Source organism: Oryctolagus cuniculus, chromosome 14, assembly GCF_051225735.1.
Source record: "Oryctolagus cuniculus isolate XC-2025 breed Fujian yellow rabbit chromosome 14, ASM5122573v1, whole genome shotgun sequence".
Classification (NCBI taxonomy): Eukaryota; Metazoa; Chordata; class Mammalia; order Lagomorpha; family Leporidae; genus Oryctolagus; species Oryctolagus cuniculus.
In genome coordinates this window covers 36197596-36215191 of record NC_142880.1, presented here as the reverse complement: position 1 = coordinate 36215191, position 17596 = coordinate 36197596, and the positions used below count along the sequence as shown (strand labels likewise).

The 17596-nt window shown below is 39.3% G+C and overlaps 1 protein-coding gene across 9 annotated transcripts in view; it reads right to left on the bottom strand.

The window, feature by feature from the left end:
- FAM169A (family with sequence similarity 169 member A) overlaps nt 1-17596 on the bottom strand; it is an 86469-nt gene that overhangs the window by 52809 nt on the left and 16064 nt on the right. For 7 of the 9 annotated variants that reach the window (XM_008274546.5, XM_089313119.1, XM_089313121.1 and 4 more), the window contains 4 exons: nt 9586-9720; nt 8113-8212; nt 7722-7807; nt 4141-4312 (listed from right to left, as the gene is read on the bottom strand). In XM_008274546.5, coding sequence (XP_008272768.1) covers nt 4141-4312; nt 7722-7807; nt 8113-8212; nt 9586-9717 — 490 coding nt within the window. In that variant the 5' untranslated portion in view covers nt 9718-9720. Of the gene's footprint in view, nt 1-4140; nt 4313-7721; nt 7808-8112; nt 8213-9585; nt 9721-10856; nt 10987-17596 lie in introns of those variants that run through there. The other 2 variants (XM_051833234.3, XM_051833238.3) reach the window with 2 other exon arrangements.

Here is a 17596-nt window from a genome sequence, read left to right as displayed (position 1 = left end):
TTTACTGTACTGTAAATAAGATTTGCCTTTATAAACAAAGCCTCACTTTCACACATCAGGTATATTTCATGCCTTATTAGCCCTATTAACTGATTTGCTATTTAATAAAAATATCATAAATAATGACTTCACAAGAACTTCATTCAGTTACGAATCTGTTTAATGAAGCTTTTATCTTTTTGTTTTGAGTGTAATTTTTATATCAGGAAAAATCTATCACAAAGTATGTTAGTATTTGTTTTGGACAATTCTTCCAAAATATTTTAATTATGCCTGGGTCTTTGTACAAAACACACTTTCAGGCTGAATTAAATGGTTACTGATTATATACCTAATTTCTCTGTTATCTGGCAGCTAAGAGCCAGAAAAGAACTGAAATAAATAGCGAGGATGTAAAGCAATTAGTAGAGAAGTATGGGAGATACTAAAAGTGGTAGAAATCTCAAGGACATAAAACAAAGGTAAATACAGAATATGCAAAACTAGAGGCCAGGGTCAGGAGATCAGGAGGCACATAACACACTCCTAGAGTCAAAAAATCATCAGAAATAGGAAGATGGAATGCTGTGTCTTTTAATTTAACTATATGTCTTTTAACATGCTATGTCTTTCCTAGGAAGTAAGGCCCCAGTGAGAAGGTATAAAGTAAAGTGTACTCCAAGTATCTAGGAATTAGCTTCAGGTAGAAAATTCCCCTGGAACCAGTATGAGAAGCAAAAAGCCCTCAACTCCCATAGGAACAATGTCATACAAAATAGAGCATGAAGTAATTAAATGACATCTCAATTCGAAACATTAAAACATTTAAAACCAACAACGTGCTGCCCATTACGCAATACAGCACTCAATGTCCAATGAAAATATCTTTTTCTCCCCAGATATAAATAATATCTTTCTGGAGTTAAACAAATCATTAGTTCTATTTCAAATTTATACTAAAGTGGCATACTACCGGCCACAAAAAAAATTTACTATTAAACAAAACCATTAAAAAAATTTTTTTAAAGATCTATTTATTTACTTGAAATTAATTCAAAGTTACACAGAGAGAGAAGGAGAAGGAGAGAGAGAGACAGAGAGAGAGAGAATGTCTTCCATCCACTTATTCATTCTCCAATTGGCTGCAATGGCTGGTGCTGCATCGATCCAAAGCCAGGAGCTTCTTCCGGGTCTCCCAAGTGGGTGCAGGGGCGCAAGCATTTGGGCCATCTTCTACTGCTTTCCAAGGCCATAGCAGAGAGCTGGATTGGAAGTGGAGCAGCTGGGACTTGAACCGGTACCCATATGAGATGCTGGCACTGAAGGTGGTGTCTTTGCCTGCTACGCCACAGTGCCAGCCCCAAACAAAAACCATTTTAAACATAACACAATTTTTATTTTGGGGAAAAAATGTCTTCCTTTTATTTAATCTATGCACAAACTCTCATCACACGTGTTTTTTTTGTTTTGTTTTGTTTTTGTTTTTGTTTTTGACAGGCAGAGTGGACAGTGAGAGAGAGAGACAGAGAGAAAGGTCTTCCTTTGCCGTTGGTTCACCCTCCAATGGCCGCCGCGGCTGGCGCGCTGCGACCTGCGTACCACGCTGATCCGATGGCAGGAGCCAGGTTCTTATCCTGGTCTCCCATGGGGTGCAGGGCCCAAGTACTTGGGCCATCCTCCTCTGCACTTCCCTGGCCACAGCAGAGAGCTGGCCTGGAAGAGGGGCAACCGGGACAGAATCCGCCGCCCTGACTGGGACTAGAACCCGGTGTGCCAGTGCCGCAAGGTGGAGGATTAGCCTAGTGAGCCGTGGCGCCGGCAACACATGTGTTCTAATTGTGAGATTCCAGTATCAGTCACAAATGTTCTTCAAATCAACAGCGAGTTTGGTGTGATTGTTATACTGGATCTGACCAGGAGAGTTACGTTTTGGATATTTGAGATCGAAAAAAAAAAGTTAACGTATAGTCTGCATGAAACGTCTTTTGGTCAAGGTGTAGATCAGGGAAGCCTTTGTTCTGTGGTGATGACAAGGTGTAGGGTGCCTGTGCACACAGAGGAGGTAGGTTAGGTTGGCTCTTCCTGCTCCAATGAGCTGAATGAAGGGTAAAACAAATACAGTGGATCTTCAAAAATTTCACAGAAAACACATATGATGACGGCCAGCACTGTGGCGCGGCAGGTTAAGCCACAGCCTGTGATTCCAGCATCTCATATGTGCACCAGTTTGTATTTGGCTGTTTTACTTCCAATCCAGCTCCCTAATAATGTACCTGGGAAAGCAGCAGAGGACGGCCCACATCCTGGGGCCCTTGCATCCATTTGAGAAACCTGGATAGAATTCTAGGCTTCTGGCTTTGGCCTGGCCCAACCCCGGCCATTGTGGCCATTTGGGGAGTAAACTAGCAGATGAAGATCTCTCCCTGCCCTCATCCTGCCCCATGTTATTCTGCCTTTAAAATAAATAACAAATCTTTAAAAGCAAAATAGGGGTGAGCATCATGGTGCAGCAGGTTAAGTTGCCACCTGCAATGCCAGCATCCTATTTGGGCACCACTCATGTCCTAGCTGCTCTACTTGTGATCCAGTTCCCTATTGATGACCTGGGAAAGCACCAGAAGATAGTCCAAGAGGTTGACCCTGCTGCCCATGAGGGAGAACCAGATGAAGCTCCTGGCTTTGAACTGGCCCAGCTCTGGTCCTTGTAGTCATTTGCAGAGTGAACCAGCGGGTGGAAGATCTCTCCCTGTTTCTCCCTCTGTAACTGTGCCTTTCAAACAAATAAATAAATCTTTAAAAAGAGACAGAAAATTCATATTGTGAAAAAATTATGCATAGATTTAAATTTTCTGCTCCAAAGATAAACATATTTTTATGTCCATTTCCCCCCAAACTTTCTGAAATATCTCATATGAAACTGCACTAGTCATTAACAGGGTAGAGATAATTTTTAGGATCAGAAACTCAAATTTTAAATTAACAACTACAAAGTTGTTTATGTTTTTAAATATACTAAAGGACTTTTACTCAAAAAGTAAAAAATGCATTAAGCACTTTTTCTTAGCTATTTTGTCCTTAAAATGTTAGGTTTGGTGCTGGCGCTGTGGCGCAGGTTAATCTTCCACCTGCGGCGCTGGTATCTCATATGGGTGCCGGTTCCAGTCCCGGCTGCTCTTCTTCTGATCCAGCTCTCTGCCATGGCCTGGGAAAGCAGTGGATGACGACCCAAGCACTTGGGGCCCTGCACCCGCATGGGACACCCAGAAGAAGTTCCTGACTTGGGGAGTGAACCAGCAGGCAGAAGGCCTTTGTTTCTGTCTCTTCCTCTCTCTGTCTGTAACTCTACCTCTCAAATAAATAAATAAATAAATAAACAAAATCTTTTAAAAAATAAATAAATAAAATGTTAGGTTCAATCAAGGTTCAAGCACATTTCTAAGTAGAAAAGGGTTATACATGTGGGCCACAGGTGGACTGGGGTCTTAGAAGGAGACAGTAATAGTAACAGCAGGAAGAAATCAAAGTAAACAACCACTTTAAATAAAGGGAAGGAAGGGGGCAGAAAGACAATACAAAATCAATGTTCAATGTACAGACCCTCTCTCCACATATATGGATCAAATGTTCATTCTTGTTTTGTTTCATTCAAAAGACTTTCCTTGCAATCCTCATTTTTATAGGATGGTAGAATCAAAGTACTCTTAAGAAATACTAACTAGGGCCAGCACTTTGGTGTAGTGGGCTAAGCCTCCACCTGCAGTGCCAGGATCTCATATTGGCACTGGTTCGTGTCCCAGATGCTACACTTCCAATCTAGCTCTATGTTATAGCCTGGGAAAGCAGCAGAAGATGGCCCAAGTGCTTGGGATCCTGCACCAGCATGGGAAACCCAGAAGAAACTCTTGGCTCCTGGCTTTGGATAGGCTCAGCTCTGGCCATTGCAGTCATCTGGGGAGTAAACCAGTGGATGGAAGATCTGTCTCTCCCTCCCTCCGTCTGTGGCTCTACCTCTCAAATACATAAACAAAATCTTAAAAAAATACTAACTTGAATCACCCCAATTTGCACTCCACAGATATAATTTAAAAGAAACATTGATAGATTTGGGGGTCTAAAATGGAGAGTTCCATAACATAGTTTAGATAACTTTTGAAGACTCACCTGTAGGTTTAACTGAATAAAACCCAATGGCCTCTCCTTTCTTCCACAGAATCTTAGCATAATCAGTACGGCTATGACACAGAAATGGGATCTCATTTCTCTCCATTTCCTGTTTTCTATAAATAATTCGATTCAGAACATATAGAACCACTCTCTCCCCAAGAGTGCTCACCTACAAAGAGAATCAAACACCAGACACAAGTTATAACATGGATCAGTTAGAAGATGCTATTTACCTTGCTCCATGCTCCCACACCTTATACTAGCATTCAAGATACTTCAACTATATTCAAAATCATTTCTCAAGCATTGGATTAACACAGATATGAGACAAATCATTCATATCAATAGCAATTCCTTTCCATAGACATTTTTGCACGGAACACTGCTTCTCAATGGAAAACGAGGAAAAACAAGTTCCCAATGCATGGTTCACCCAGCATCTCTTTCAGCATCAAGTCTCCTTCCTGCTTCCAGCTGCCCAGATTCAAGGTCTTCCAACCCCAACTGCAGCCCCTCTGTGTATACTGTCTTAACTCATTTTTACTCTATGCTTGACTTCACATTAAAAAAAAAAATCTTGGTGTTATCCCCTAAAGATGTAAAAGAACAATTACTTCAGTTGATGAGGGCAGTCATATTATGCTCTTAGGAAAGGAATCTGTCTCATCTTTTCCAGGTAAAACGTTCATTTAACCACCCTGCCCTCTGTTGACGACCCTGGGAGAAATCCCCACTCTCTCTCCCACTCCCCTAGATCAAGTAACAGAAGACACTACTAGAGAGAGGCAGAGCTAGTGAAATACACTTGGGCCAACCACGTCAAATCCTAACATCAAGGAGTAAGTTTCCTACTGCTAAAACCAAGAGTCCTGTCCATAAAGTCTATTTTCCTCAAGTTACCACAAAGGAAGCCAAGCTGGCCCTTTGATTAAATTAGTGGAGGAAAAATGGATTCGCATACACATAGTACTCTCAAAAATACCCTTAGCAGGAGATATCCCTTATCAAACAACACAGCAAGTGACAAGGAACCACCAGCTTACAACTACTTCCTTCCCAGTACAGCTCTGCACTGAGTCCTTCCTCATACTGAGCTGAAATCAATCTCCCAAAGACTGCCACAACACAGCGTTCAAACACATCTGAAGACAGCCATGATGTTACCTTAATTTTTAAATCTGAGATAGAGAACAATAGAAGGAAAAGGCTAATCTAATGCAATCTAGGGTGCTCTTGCCATTCCAGTCTTCTCCCTTGAAATCGCTCCAGATCCTTAATACTTCTTTTCATGTTTGGCACTCAAGACATTATGATAAAAAGCACTGAAGATACTGCTGGGAGAAAGAGGCTTTCCATATAAACTTAACATTTTTATTAATTGTGCCTACATTCATTTTACTTCTAATTAAGCAAAGCCCAAGTCTTTTTGTATATGCTGTTTCAGTTTGGTTTTCATGGTGCTCACATAAAATTAATCTTTTTGAACCTATTCGTATCATGTTATCCTTATTTAATTTTAATTTTAAATATCCTTATTTAATTTTATGTTAGATCCTCTGTTTCTTAATTCTGTTTTCCACAGATTTTTTTCCCCATTCAGCACTGTGGTATGCAGGACTGATAAGTCCGTCATCTATGTTTTCCTTTAAGTAGCTGATAACCTGGTGACCAGAACAGGGAAAAAAAAAAAAGACAAAGAGTTCTGCTATTAAAGACGTCCCTTCCATTCAACTGGGCAGTAGGTTTCAGGCACAGGGTTACGATCCTTATTACCTTGCTTCATTTTCACCACAACATGTGAACAGGAGGAATAAGGTTTATAAAAATAAAATCACTTTCTCAAAGTCATGTGTTTGTTAAATAGAATGGTTGCTCTCTTCTGTAGCTTAATCAACCATTTTTTTCCTTGTTAACCAGGATTTGACCAAAATAACAGTTCTCCCTTCACTGATTCCTCTACTTCTCAAAAGGTGGTTCAGCCACAAAGGCATTGAAGTTGAGGAAGACCTTACAGCAGAAGTCCAAATAGCTATTTTTGGTTTTGAAGCCTTCTCCCTTCTCAGTTGAGGACAGGGTACAACATATTATCATAGTAAGATGTCTCCTTTAGCCTTCACATTCAAATGTCGTCTATGATGAGCAAACCTCAGTCACATTTAAGTACTTTGGAGTGTTTACTTTCTTGAAATAGATACTTCCTTTTTGCTATCTATCAGAACTGTTTCTAAGGACAAATTCTATTCCTCTATGCTATCTAATCCTCCAATTTTATGGTTTTATGCAGATTTTAAATTCCCTCCTCCCTTTTATTTTTAGTTTAGAGTTCTATATCAGATCTGCAGATAACCAGGTGTACATATTTTCCTAGTCCTTGGGCAATGAGCTCACTAGCCTACAATCTTAAGATACATCTGAGAATTAATGTGGTACCCAAAGTAACTGCAGTAACTGTAATATTCTCCTCAGATCATTTCCTCCCTTTGCACTTGGAACTTTGAAAGACTTCCAGACACAAAAGGAAGAAAATGAAAATACCCCTGTAACTTGAAAGGTTCTCAGTTTTCTATACTGGATGTCAACATTTCTTGACATGCTTTCCTTGTTTCTTCTGAGTCAAGTGTCCCACCATAATGAACTGTCACAGCTGGCACCTAGCAGATTTTACAAGTTATTAAATGTTTGGCCTATTTTAGAAATATTCTAAAAAAGACTATTGAGATATATATTTCTGTTAATTCTACTCCCCTCAGCAAGGATCCCTGCACCTATGAATGAGTAGTAGTCTTTTTCCAAAAAGTTTGTAGTCTCACGAGTCTAATATACTTCTAGCAAGTCAAAATTCTTATCCCTCCACTGTTACTGTAAATCATTCTTACAGTTGCTAAAGATGTCAACAATTTATTTCCTTCCCTGCCTCCTGAAATATTTTCTTCATTTCTACAGATCTCCCCATTGTGTCCTATTTATCCTCTAACAACGAAAGCACCAGATATGTCTCTTATACCTTTTTGCCTCTAGCATAAAAACCAAAATACCTCCTTTTTAGCTATGCTAGTATTTATATATTTTGATAAGTTTTCTATTCTTTCCAACCCTAAAACCAAAAGTCTACAACACTGTTCAGCATTGGCTGAGTTCTATTACACCCTGCAAAGGGTGGAAGCTTGCTCTCTGAACAACCTGGTCACTATATGGTTCAGAACGCTGTGTAGACATCTGAGGAGGCCTTGCTAACAGACAAAACTTTCCCGGTCAGTCTCTCTTGGGGACAGATAAGCAACCACAGTGATAGAACTAGCTTTTTCTTTACTGAAATAAGAAAACTAAAAGCTAAAATATATAAAAAGCAGACACTGTTCCTCACCCAATTCTCAGATATCTTTAGAATCACATAAAATTGGGGAAGCCCAACCCAACAGCCAGTTTCATCAGAATGAAATTCTGGGAATTTAATTTAACCTGATTATACTGAAATAGGGAACAGGTTGACAACATTAAGAGTTATCACTGCTTAGAGGGAACATTGTGAGATGGCCTCATAAGAAATATTTCTGTTAAAAACCACAGGATCTTGTTACCTGCTTGAGCCCTTCTCTTGAAGGGATAGATGTTTTCACAATATCATCAATTGCCCACCACTGATCAGCAAGGTAAAGTGCCACAGCTAAAAGAGAATGAGTCATCATTAACATTTAAGTCTTAAAGTATACAATATTATTGTGACTATCTACAAAGACACTTTTAAATACGCCTACATCTTATACTTTATAATGTAGCCCCATTTATAACATTTTCATTTTACCCATTAAACATTTAACTATAAGCAACTGAGAATCAGATTTTCCTGAAATAAATGAAGTAAGTTTTTAAAGAACAAATTCCTTCATGTAGCTATCTTTTTAATGAATTTCTAACAGTTTGGAAAAAATGGTTCTCAATTTACAAAAATTAAGCAAGAAAAAAAGAGACCTGTGAGTGAATCCTCAGGAGCAAAGAGAGCAAGAATTTTCTGAGTTTGATCTCCACCATAAAGAGGCACGAAGCCTACATTTGACAGGCTAATAGGAATCTGAAATGACAATTGATTAAAGATTAGTGAAGAGTCTGTGAGGAAAACATAACACAAACACCAATCATTTACCAAAGGATGAAACTTTTCCTACATAAATTTTAATTATGTAGCTTTACTCATAGGAGATGACATTTCTAATTTCTTTAAAAAAGTCGGGGGAGAGGTGTAAATCAAGTAGACTTCCCTTTTGGAGGAATTTGATCTTTTAGGTGAAAAATGAGTAAAAGCAAAAGCCATGGCATGGCTCACAGAGTCACTAGAAAAACAAGCAATAATTTGTAGTCCCTTACTTTTTTTTTTTTTTTTTTTTTTGATAGGCAGAGTGGACAGTGAGAGAGAGAGACAGGTCTTCCCTTGCCGTTGGTTCACCCTCCAATGGCCGCCGCTGCAGCCGGCGCAGCGCGCTGATCCGATGGCAGGAGCCAGGATCCAGGTGCTTTTTCCTGGTCTCCCATGGGGTGCAGGGCCCGAGCACCTGGGCCATCCTCCACTGCACTCCCTGGCCATAGCAGAGAGCTGGCCTGGAAGAGGGGCAACCGGGACAGAATCCGGCGCCCCGACCGGGACTAGAACCCGGCGTGCCGGCGCCGCAAGGTGGAGGATTAGCCTATTGAGCCACGGCGCCGGCTCGTAGTCCCTTACTTTAGACTACACGAGGAGTATATTCCATTTTCTGGTGAATGTTAGGTCATTTTTTTCCAGTAAGATACATTCAATACTTTTAACACTTTTCTGCCTTCATTAATCCAACAGTAATTCCCCATTTAGAGACTTCGCTACAGTTCAGAGAATTATAAAATAGTGGTGCTAAAGAAATCTTTTTCATCATCTTTAACCTGACATAATTTCCAGAAGAAAAACCCGAGGCCTAGAAAGGGTACAGAATTCGCAACCTCAGTTCTCAGTGGAACTCTAGTGATCTCAAGTCTACTGATCCACCATACTCTATCATGGCTACTGACCAAAAGGTGTGATTTCACCACTGTAGAAAAAGAAACAAGATTCATGACACAAAAATGTGCAGTTTTGCTGTTATTTTTTAAATTTCTGAAGAAATTCCTAAACTCAAAAATTCCAAATCTAAACATCAGTTTGCACAAATATGGCAACAAGCCTTACCAAAACTGATAAACTTCTTAGGTATAATTTTAAAGGCAAAAAAGGATAACTATTATCAATAACCTGTGGAATTTATCTTCTTAAAAACTGATTATGGTGCTTTATTAACTAATATATGATTTTTTCTGAATCAATTTCTGAAAAGCATTTTAAAAGTGAATGATTAACACTTTAAAATGAAAATAAGAGGATACTGATTTCATGTACAAAAATGAGCATGAAAGGATAAAAATCACTGCAGAATGCCTCACCGTAACATTGAGAAGAGAAAAGCTCTCTGGATTTTCAGGATCCCCACACCTTAAATCTGACATGTAATCTTCAGCAGCAGTTTCCAGTTCCTCATGACTGCAATTATCCAGCATATCCACAGGGAACGCCATTCTCTTTAACAAAACAACATGAAACAAAACATTTCACAATATGAAATACTACCTGTCTGTACTCAGAAAAATTTTACTCAATATTGCCATATTTTATTGTATGATTTTATTCATTTATTTGAAAGGCAGAGTAACAGAGAGGGAAAGAAAGAGAGACAGAGTTAGAGACAGAGAGAGAGAGAGATCCATTTTTCATCCGCTAGCTCACTCCCCAAAAGGTCAGAACAACTGGTGTGTTAGAGGCCTTCGTCTTTTAATTAAACTTGTTTCTAACATGATTAAAGTTGTGGTAGAGGCCTTCTCAAGGTCAGAAGAAGAAAAAAAGGGAGGAATCTGTCCTGGGAATGAAACGCAGTTATTATCTACTTGACTGTGAAATTACTATCTGCTTGAGTTCTTGCTTGTTAGCCCCAAGCGGTGGTGTTAACCCTTGATAGACAGCATACAGCTCAGTACCTGTGTAAAAGAAACATATCAGTGAATATGAGTGCATGAGCAGTAGTGTATCAGTTCCTATAGTTGCCATGTAACATCAGAATATCCAATCAAATGTATGCATGTAACCATACAAAGACAAAGAAGCTAAAACCTTATATAAAGAAACACCCCTCTTTTTCAAGGCTCAGGCTTTTGGATAAAAATCCAACTAAGCCTTATGCTGGCATAAAGATAACAACCACAATAATAACAATAATTTAAAAAATACTACTTCTGGGTCTGGCGCTGTGGCGTAGAGGGTAAAGCTACCACCTGCAGTACTGGCATCCCATATGAGTGCAGGTAGGAGTCCTGGCTGTTCCATTTCCCAATCCAGCTCTCTGCTCTGGCCTGGGAGAGCAATGGAGGATGGCCCAAGTCCTTGGGCCCCTCACCTGTGTGGAAGACCCGGAAGAAGCTCCTGGCTCCTAGCTTAGGATAGGCCCAGCTCCGGACATTGTGGATATTTGGGGAGTGAACCAGCAGATGGAAGACTTTCTCTCTCTCTGGTTCTGCCTCTCTGTAACTCTGCCTTTCAAATAAATAAATAAATAAATCTTGAAAAAAAAAAAAAAAAGTACTTCCTGTTAAAGGACTTGGTGTCTCATCTCTGTTCACAAATCCTGCTATACCAGGCTGAAGCCAGAAGCTGAGAACTCCACCTTGGTCTCCTGTGTAGGTGGCAGGAGCACAAGCTTTCCTAGGCACATTAGCAGGGAGCTGGATCTGAAGGAGAGCAGCTGTGACTGGAACCAGCACTCCGATACAGGAAGCTAGCATCTGAAGCAGCGGCTTAACTTTCCATGGCACAATGCCAGCCTTATCATATTTTATTAAAAGGTACTTCTAAAATTCACTGTAGGAAAACAGACAATTAAGCCTGCCAATTGAACCATGTTTGTCAAAAAGAAACTTTCAAACATTATTCATTTGTATTAAAAACAGGCAATAAAACCAGAATTAATACTCATTGTTGGTAAAAATATTTATAAAAGTATAGGACATATATATATATGCACATATACACAAAATATACATAAATATATTCTTATATAATCTTTAACATAAGAGTCACCATAATGATTTTAAAATGATTAAAACTGTCATAAAACTGGTAAAGGTTGCACAACTCTATAAATTTACTAAATAAAAAAATCAAGGCCAGGTGGGTGATGGTTTAAGTGCATGGGTCCCTGCTATCCATGTAGGAGACCCAGATGGAGTTCTAGGTTCTCCTCTTTTGCCTTGCCCAGCCCCAGCTGTTGCAGACATCTGGGAAGTGAACCAAAAGATGGATGGATAGATCTCTCTCCCCCTCCATCCTTTCAAGTAGATAAAAATAAACATTTAAAACAAGAGAAATACACATTGAATTGTAACGTGTCAATAGGTGAATCCTGTAGTAAATTTTATTTCATATACATACATGGGGTGAGGCTTCTAAAAATTTGTGGAAAAATGGAATTAACAGATAAGCAAATTTCATAGGAGCTTTTAAAAGCCCCTCTGGTGTGTGTGTGTTTAAAAATAAAAAACAGCCAGCACTTTAACAGAGAAACATTAAAAGCTTTCCCACTAAAGTGAAGAAAAATAAGTCTCCAAGTACTACACGATGTTATGCAGCACTGGCCAATGCAACTGGATGAGAGAAAGCAGTAAATGGCACAACCATCGATCTGTCCTAAACTTCAATAATTTGCATACCACCAGCAACATTTTTTTCTGTGTCAATCGTGTAAACCGTTAGTCAATACTTTTCTCAATTTACTTTTTTAAAAATCACACATTCCTCTCATCCCATTCCTACTCAATTTCTTAAAATTGTGGTAAAAAATACATAATAAAATTTACTATTTTAACTGTACAGTTCAGTAGCAGTAAATTCTAAATGTTGGGCAACCACATGGTACCACTATCCATTTCTAGAAATTTTTAGTTATCCCAAACAGAAAATATGTACCCACTAAAAACTTGAAAGGCAAAAATGATGGCTCAATTAATTGGTTTCCTGTTGTTCATGGTGGGAATCCTCCTGGCTCTGGGCCTGGCCCAGCCTCAGCAGTTGTGGGTAATTGAGAGAGTGCAGTGAATGAGTACTTGTTTCTCTCTTTCTTTCTCTTTCTCTCTCTCTCTCTCCTTCACTTTTTTTCCCTCCCTCCCTCCTCCACTTTCTCTCCCTCTCTCTCAAATAAGAAATAAAAATATCTCTTAAATCACTTTAGGTATGCCGGCACATGTTAGACAACATTGTACTATAGTATGGGGTTGTTTATCACAAGAAGACTTTACTACAGATCAAAGCCAAATGGAAAACGACTAAAGTGTGGAAACAAAAAGTCATCACATTTCATTCTTAAATATTTTTAAATTGAGGCTTTTAAATGCAAAATAATAACTTCTGGGCTTATTTTTATTTTTAGCCAGATTATACCTTTATTTATATACAAAATTTTACTTAAATACAAAATAATAGTTTCTCTGAGTCTGACAATTAATATACTCTAAAATTTGCATACAGAATAAAACCCCACTTAATTATAAGTTGTGATTAAACAAGTATATTTATTGTAAGTTTTACTATGAAAAAAATAGAAAATATTTCTCTAATTCCAAAGGCCTAATTCATATACACAAAAACACACATTCTAAAACATTTTTGTTTGCAAATCTGCTCTTAAATCCATTTTTTTATTACCAGTTCCTCACAATGCTAAATTTTATCAGAACTTAGAGGAAATAAACCAGAGATTACTATAATTCAGTAAGAGCAGCAGTTAACATTTACTGAGAAGTGTCATCCACGTACTAGGCTTTAACAACAATGTCATATTTAATATTCACATATAACAAAGTATTTATACCAGCTCCACTACTGAGAAAGAAACAGCTTTAGAGTTTAAGAGACATGTCTAACGTTACATCACTACTGGAGTTAGGCTAGGAACCCAGGCAATCAGATACACATACCAATATAATGACCGTTACTCAATATGAAAACCAAGTATCATAGTATTTATTGCAGTTCTATAAAATTTCCTTCTATAAAATACTATAATAGTTACCTTATTATTAAATATTCTATGCACGTACTATACTAGAACGAGTACTGCGATTGGGAATCTGTGACCTTGGTTCCTGGGTCAGTTCTGCCACTAACAAGCTTTCTGACTACAGGCAAAATACTTACCCATGGAAATAAGGGCCACAACTGGACAGGATAATTCTGAAGACCTTTCAACTTCTAAATGCTTATCATTGCTTTTTAAAATCTTGGTGAATTTTAGACTACTAACCTTTTGGCAGATATGACAATTTAGAAAGCCAAGAATAGAGCGGTAAGGTTCCAGAGAGAAATACAGGTTAGGATAAATCTCTTGGTTCCCCCTCCTCTTCTTTGTTGTTTTTAAGCTTCTGTTCTATGTTACATAATTGTAAAGCTGTCAGATCAAATTTTGTCAAGCACTTTATGCTCTACCCATGCGATAAACTAAAAAGCCTAAATAGCTTCTACATGAATGAAGAAGCTTAGCACAGCCTCAAGCAAACTAACTCATCAAAAAAACTGACACAGAATGGACAGTGAAGTGTAAAAAGTGTCCAGAATAATTTATAAATTAAGCAAATGAGTATGTTCATCAATCCTGGCTAACCTGTACAAAGGCATAATATTCAGACTGCTTACATAAGAGCTCTAAGAGCTCTTATCAGCATCAGCTGCATTGTATCCATCTTTTACTGCTATCCCTTTTTTTTTTAAATAATTATTTGAAAGAATGACTGCTCTTAACAACAAAATACATGAAAAACATTTGGAAAACAAATCCCTGTTAATGTGACTTTTCCTTATTTATTGATTACTGGATATCAACTATACCCTCTAAAAATGGAAACCTAAGTTCAGTTCCTAAAGTATTTCATGATTCTTCTTTTCTTTTGAGAGGCAGAGACAGGGAAGGACAGCTCCCATCCACTGCTTAATGCAAAATGCTATGGCTGAGCAAGTACCATAGCTGGTAGCCAGGAGCCAGAAGCCATGAATGCAATCCAGGTTTCCCACATGAATAGCAGTAACCCAATTACTTAAGCCATCACGGCAACCTCCCAGGCTCTGCATTGGTGGAAAGGCAGAGTCAGAAGCTACAGCCAGGAATGGAACCCAGACATTTTGGTGTGGAACATAGGCATCTTAACCACTAAACAGCCATTTCAATTTCAAGAGTCTTTATTGCTACTTTTAGGGCTATACAGAGGGGACCAGATTCAAAAAGAAGTATGGACAGTTTAGAGCTTAAAGAATTCTCGGCCGGCGCCGCAGCTCACTAGGCTAATCCTCTGCCTTGCGGCGCCAGCACACCAGGTTCTAGTCCTGGTCGGGGCACCGGATTCTGTCCCGGTTGCCCCTCTTCCAGGCCAGCTCTCTGCTGTGGCCAGGGAGTGCAGTGGAGGATGGCCCAAGTGCTTGGGCCCTGCACCCCATGGGAGACCAGGATAAGCACCTGGCTCCTGCCATCAGATCAGCGCAGTGCGCCGGCCACAGCGCGCCGACCGTTGCGGCCATTGGAGGGTGAACCAACGGAAAAGGAAGACCTTTTTCTCTGTCTCTCTCTCTCACTGTCCACTCTGTTTGTCAAAAAAAAAAAAAAATTTCTCAGTGAGAAAATAATGACCCTTTCAACCAACCCAAGTTCATGCGAATATTTCATGACTGTGTCTCCAAGACTGAGGAAAAAGTTAGGTATTCAAGCAATGTAATCAGCAATGTACCCAACTTTTATACAGAAAGCCAGTTTCTGAACCCTATGGTTGTTCTCTTGATTTCTTCCTTTTCTTAATAAAATTATTTCTTTCCTACCTACCTACACTGTACCCATCAGATCAATAATCAAACTGACTTTTTCTTCTATTCCCTCCTGCCCTAGACAAGGTCCTAAATCCCGGATTCATCCAACCATTACCTTAACTCTGACAGGTGATCTCCAACAGGTCTCGACTCTGCTCAACAATTCTTTTCTGTCCTCTAAGAAATGAAACTGGTGGCCAGTGCCGCGGCTCAATAGGCTAATCCTCCGCCTTGCGGCGCCGGCACACCAGGTTCTAGTCCCGGTCGGGGCACCAGATTCTGTCCTGGTTGCCCCTCTTCCAGGTCAGCTCTCTGCTGTGGCCAGGGAGTGCAGTGGAAGATGGCCCAAGTGCTTGGGCCCTGCACCCCATGGGAGACCAGGAGAAGCACCTGGCTCCTGCCATTGGATCAGCGTGGTGCGCCGTGGCGGCCATTGAAGGGTGAACCAATGGAAAAGGAAGACCTTTCTCTCTGTCTCTCTCTCTCACTTTCCACTCTGCCTGTCAAAAAAAAAAATAATAAAAAAATAAAAATAAATAAAAATTTAAAAAAAGAAATGAAACTGGATTAACGGTACATGAGGACTGCCTATAAATCTGTAGATAGTGAAGCAGGAAGTTAATTGAGATCGATACTTGTTCCTCTTTTTGAGTAGAAAGCAAAACTACCTTTTGAAATAAAAATCACTAATCTAATGGTGGACTAAGCTCATAAAAAGCCAGGTAGAACAGAAGCTTGCTCTCTCCTCCTCATGGACTCAGGACAACCAGAGCAGGGTATGCTAATTCCTGGCCCACTCTCCCTAAATAAAGCCCTAATTCGCCTGTGTATTTTTTCTCACTTTGTAAATAAAGTTTATCACATTGCATGCCATGTTTGCACCAGTACTTAAAATTCTTCACTAAGTAAAAAGCAAGAATCTGGAAAATTTAGGCCCAACCTAGCTCACAACAATTATGCTGCACATGACTAAATTATTTCCTACAATATCTTCAGCCTTTATCAAAAACCCAAGAGAGGAGTACTTTATCTTCACTTGGCAGATGATAAAAATAAAACAAATCACTTGAGTTAAACAATGGAACACGACTAGCAAGCAGCAAAACTGCCTCCTATGTCCATTCCGTTCATCACAATGGTATGTGTGAAAGCACAGCATCTTAGGTAGTCCTAAAATGGTTAAAGATTGCTTACTATAGCAAAGTCTTATAAGAGTTCATCCTAACCAAAAGTTTAATTTACTTTTCACGTACAAGAAAATACTTCTACATTAGGAACTGCTTAAACATGAAGGTACTGAGAATTTGGTATGGTTTAGGACTTCAAAAGAAAAATTCAATGCTATTGCAAAAGTAATAAATACTTAAAATTATAAATGAACACATCAATAGCTGGAAATTAAAAACATACAGAAAGAAAAAGGAACCATCAAAAATATTAAGAATTAAATATTAAATTTTTATAGTTAAAAAATAAATTGATGAGGACAGAATTGTGTTGTAGCAGGTAAAGTCACAATTTGTGAAACGAGCATCCCATTTGGGCATGGGTTCAAGTCCTGGCTGCTCCATTTCTGATCCAGCTCCTTGCAAATAGCCTTGGGAAAGCAGCGGAAGATGGCCCAAGTGCTTGGGCCCCTGCAGCCACATGGGAGACCCAGATGAAACTCTGGGTTCCTGGCTTAGGCCTGGCTCAGTCCTGGTCTTTGTGGTCACCTGGGGAGTGAACCAGAGCATGATCTTCAAAGATATCTCTTGCTCTCTCTGTAGCTCTTTCAAATAAGGAAATACATCTTTAAAAATAATAAATAAGTTGACAAGATAGATCAATATATATATGGGGGGGGGGGGCGGAATCTGGCCCAGGAGCAATGTAAAGCCCAGAAAATCATTTGGTCTGGCCTAACAAGGTAACCACAGGTGGGACTAATTTCTGTAAATCTATGGCAGGTTTTTTTTTTTTTTTTTTTTTTTTTTTTTAAAGATTTATTTATTTGAAAGGCAGAGTTACAAAGACAGAGAAAAGAAACACAAAGAGATTATCTTCCTTTGCTGGTTCACTCCCCAGTGGCTGCAAAGATCAGGGTTTTGCTAGGCCCAAGACATGAACCAATGGCTTCATCCAGGTCTTCCCATGTAAATGGCAGGGCACAAGCACTTAGGCCATCTTCCACTGTTTCCCAGGCCATTAGCAGGGAGCTGGATCTGCAGTAGAGCACCTGGGACTTGAACCAGTGATCACATGGAATGCCACTGCAGGTGGCAGCCCAACAGGCTATGCCGCAATCCTGGCCCCAGTAGGCTAATTTTTAAGTTGATAATTTTGTATAGCCCACGGATTATGATATAAATATCTACATGGCCCTTACCAGAAAAAAGGTTCCCCACCCCTTAAGATACAGAACCCATAGAAGATTTTCATAATTTTACTTCTTCAGAAGGCTAATGTTAAAAGAAAAACAAGACTACTGTCTAAAGGAAAAATTAAATCATTGTAGACACTATAACAGTATTTTTCAAGATAGTGTATGGGCCACTTACATCAGTAACAATGGGGATTTCT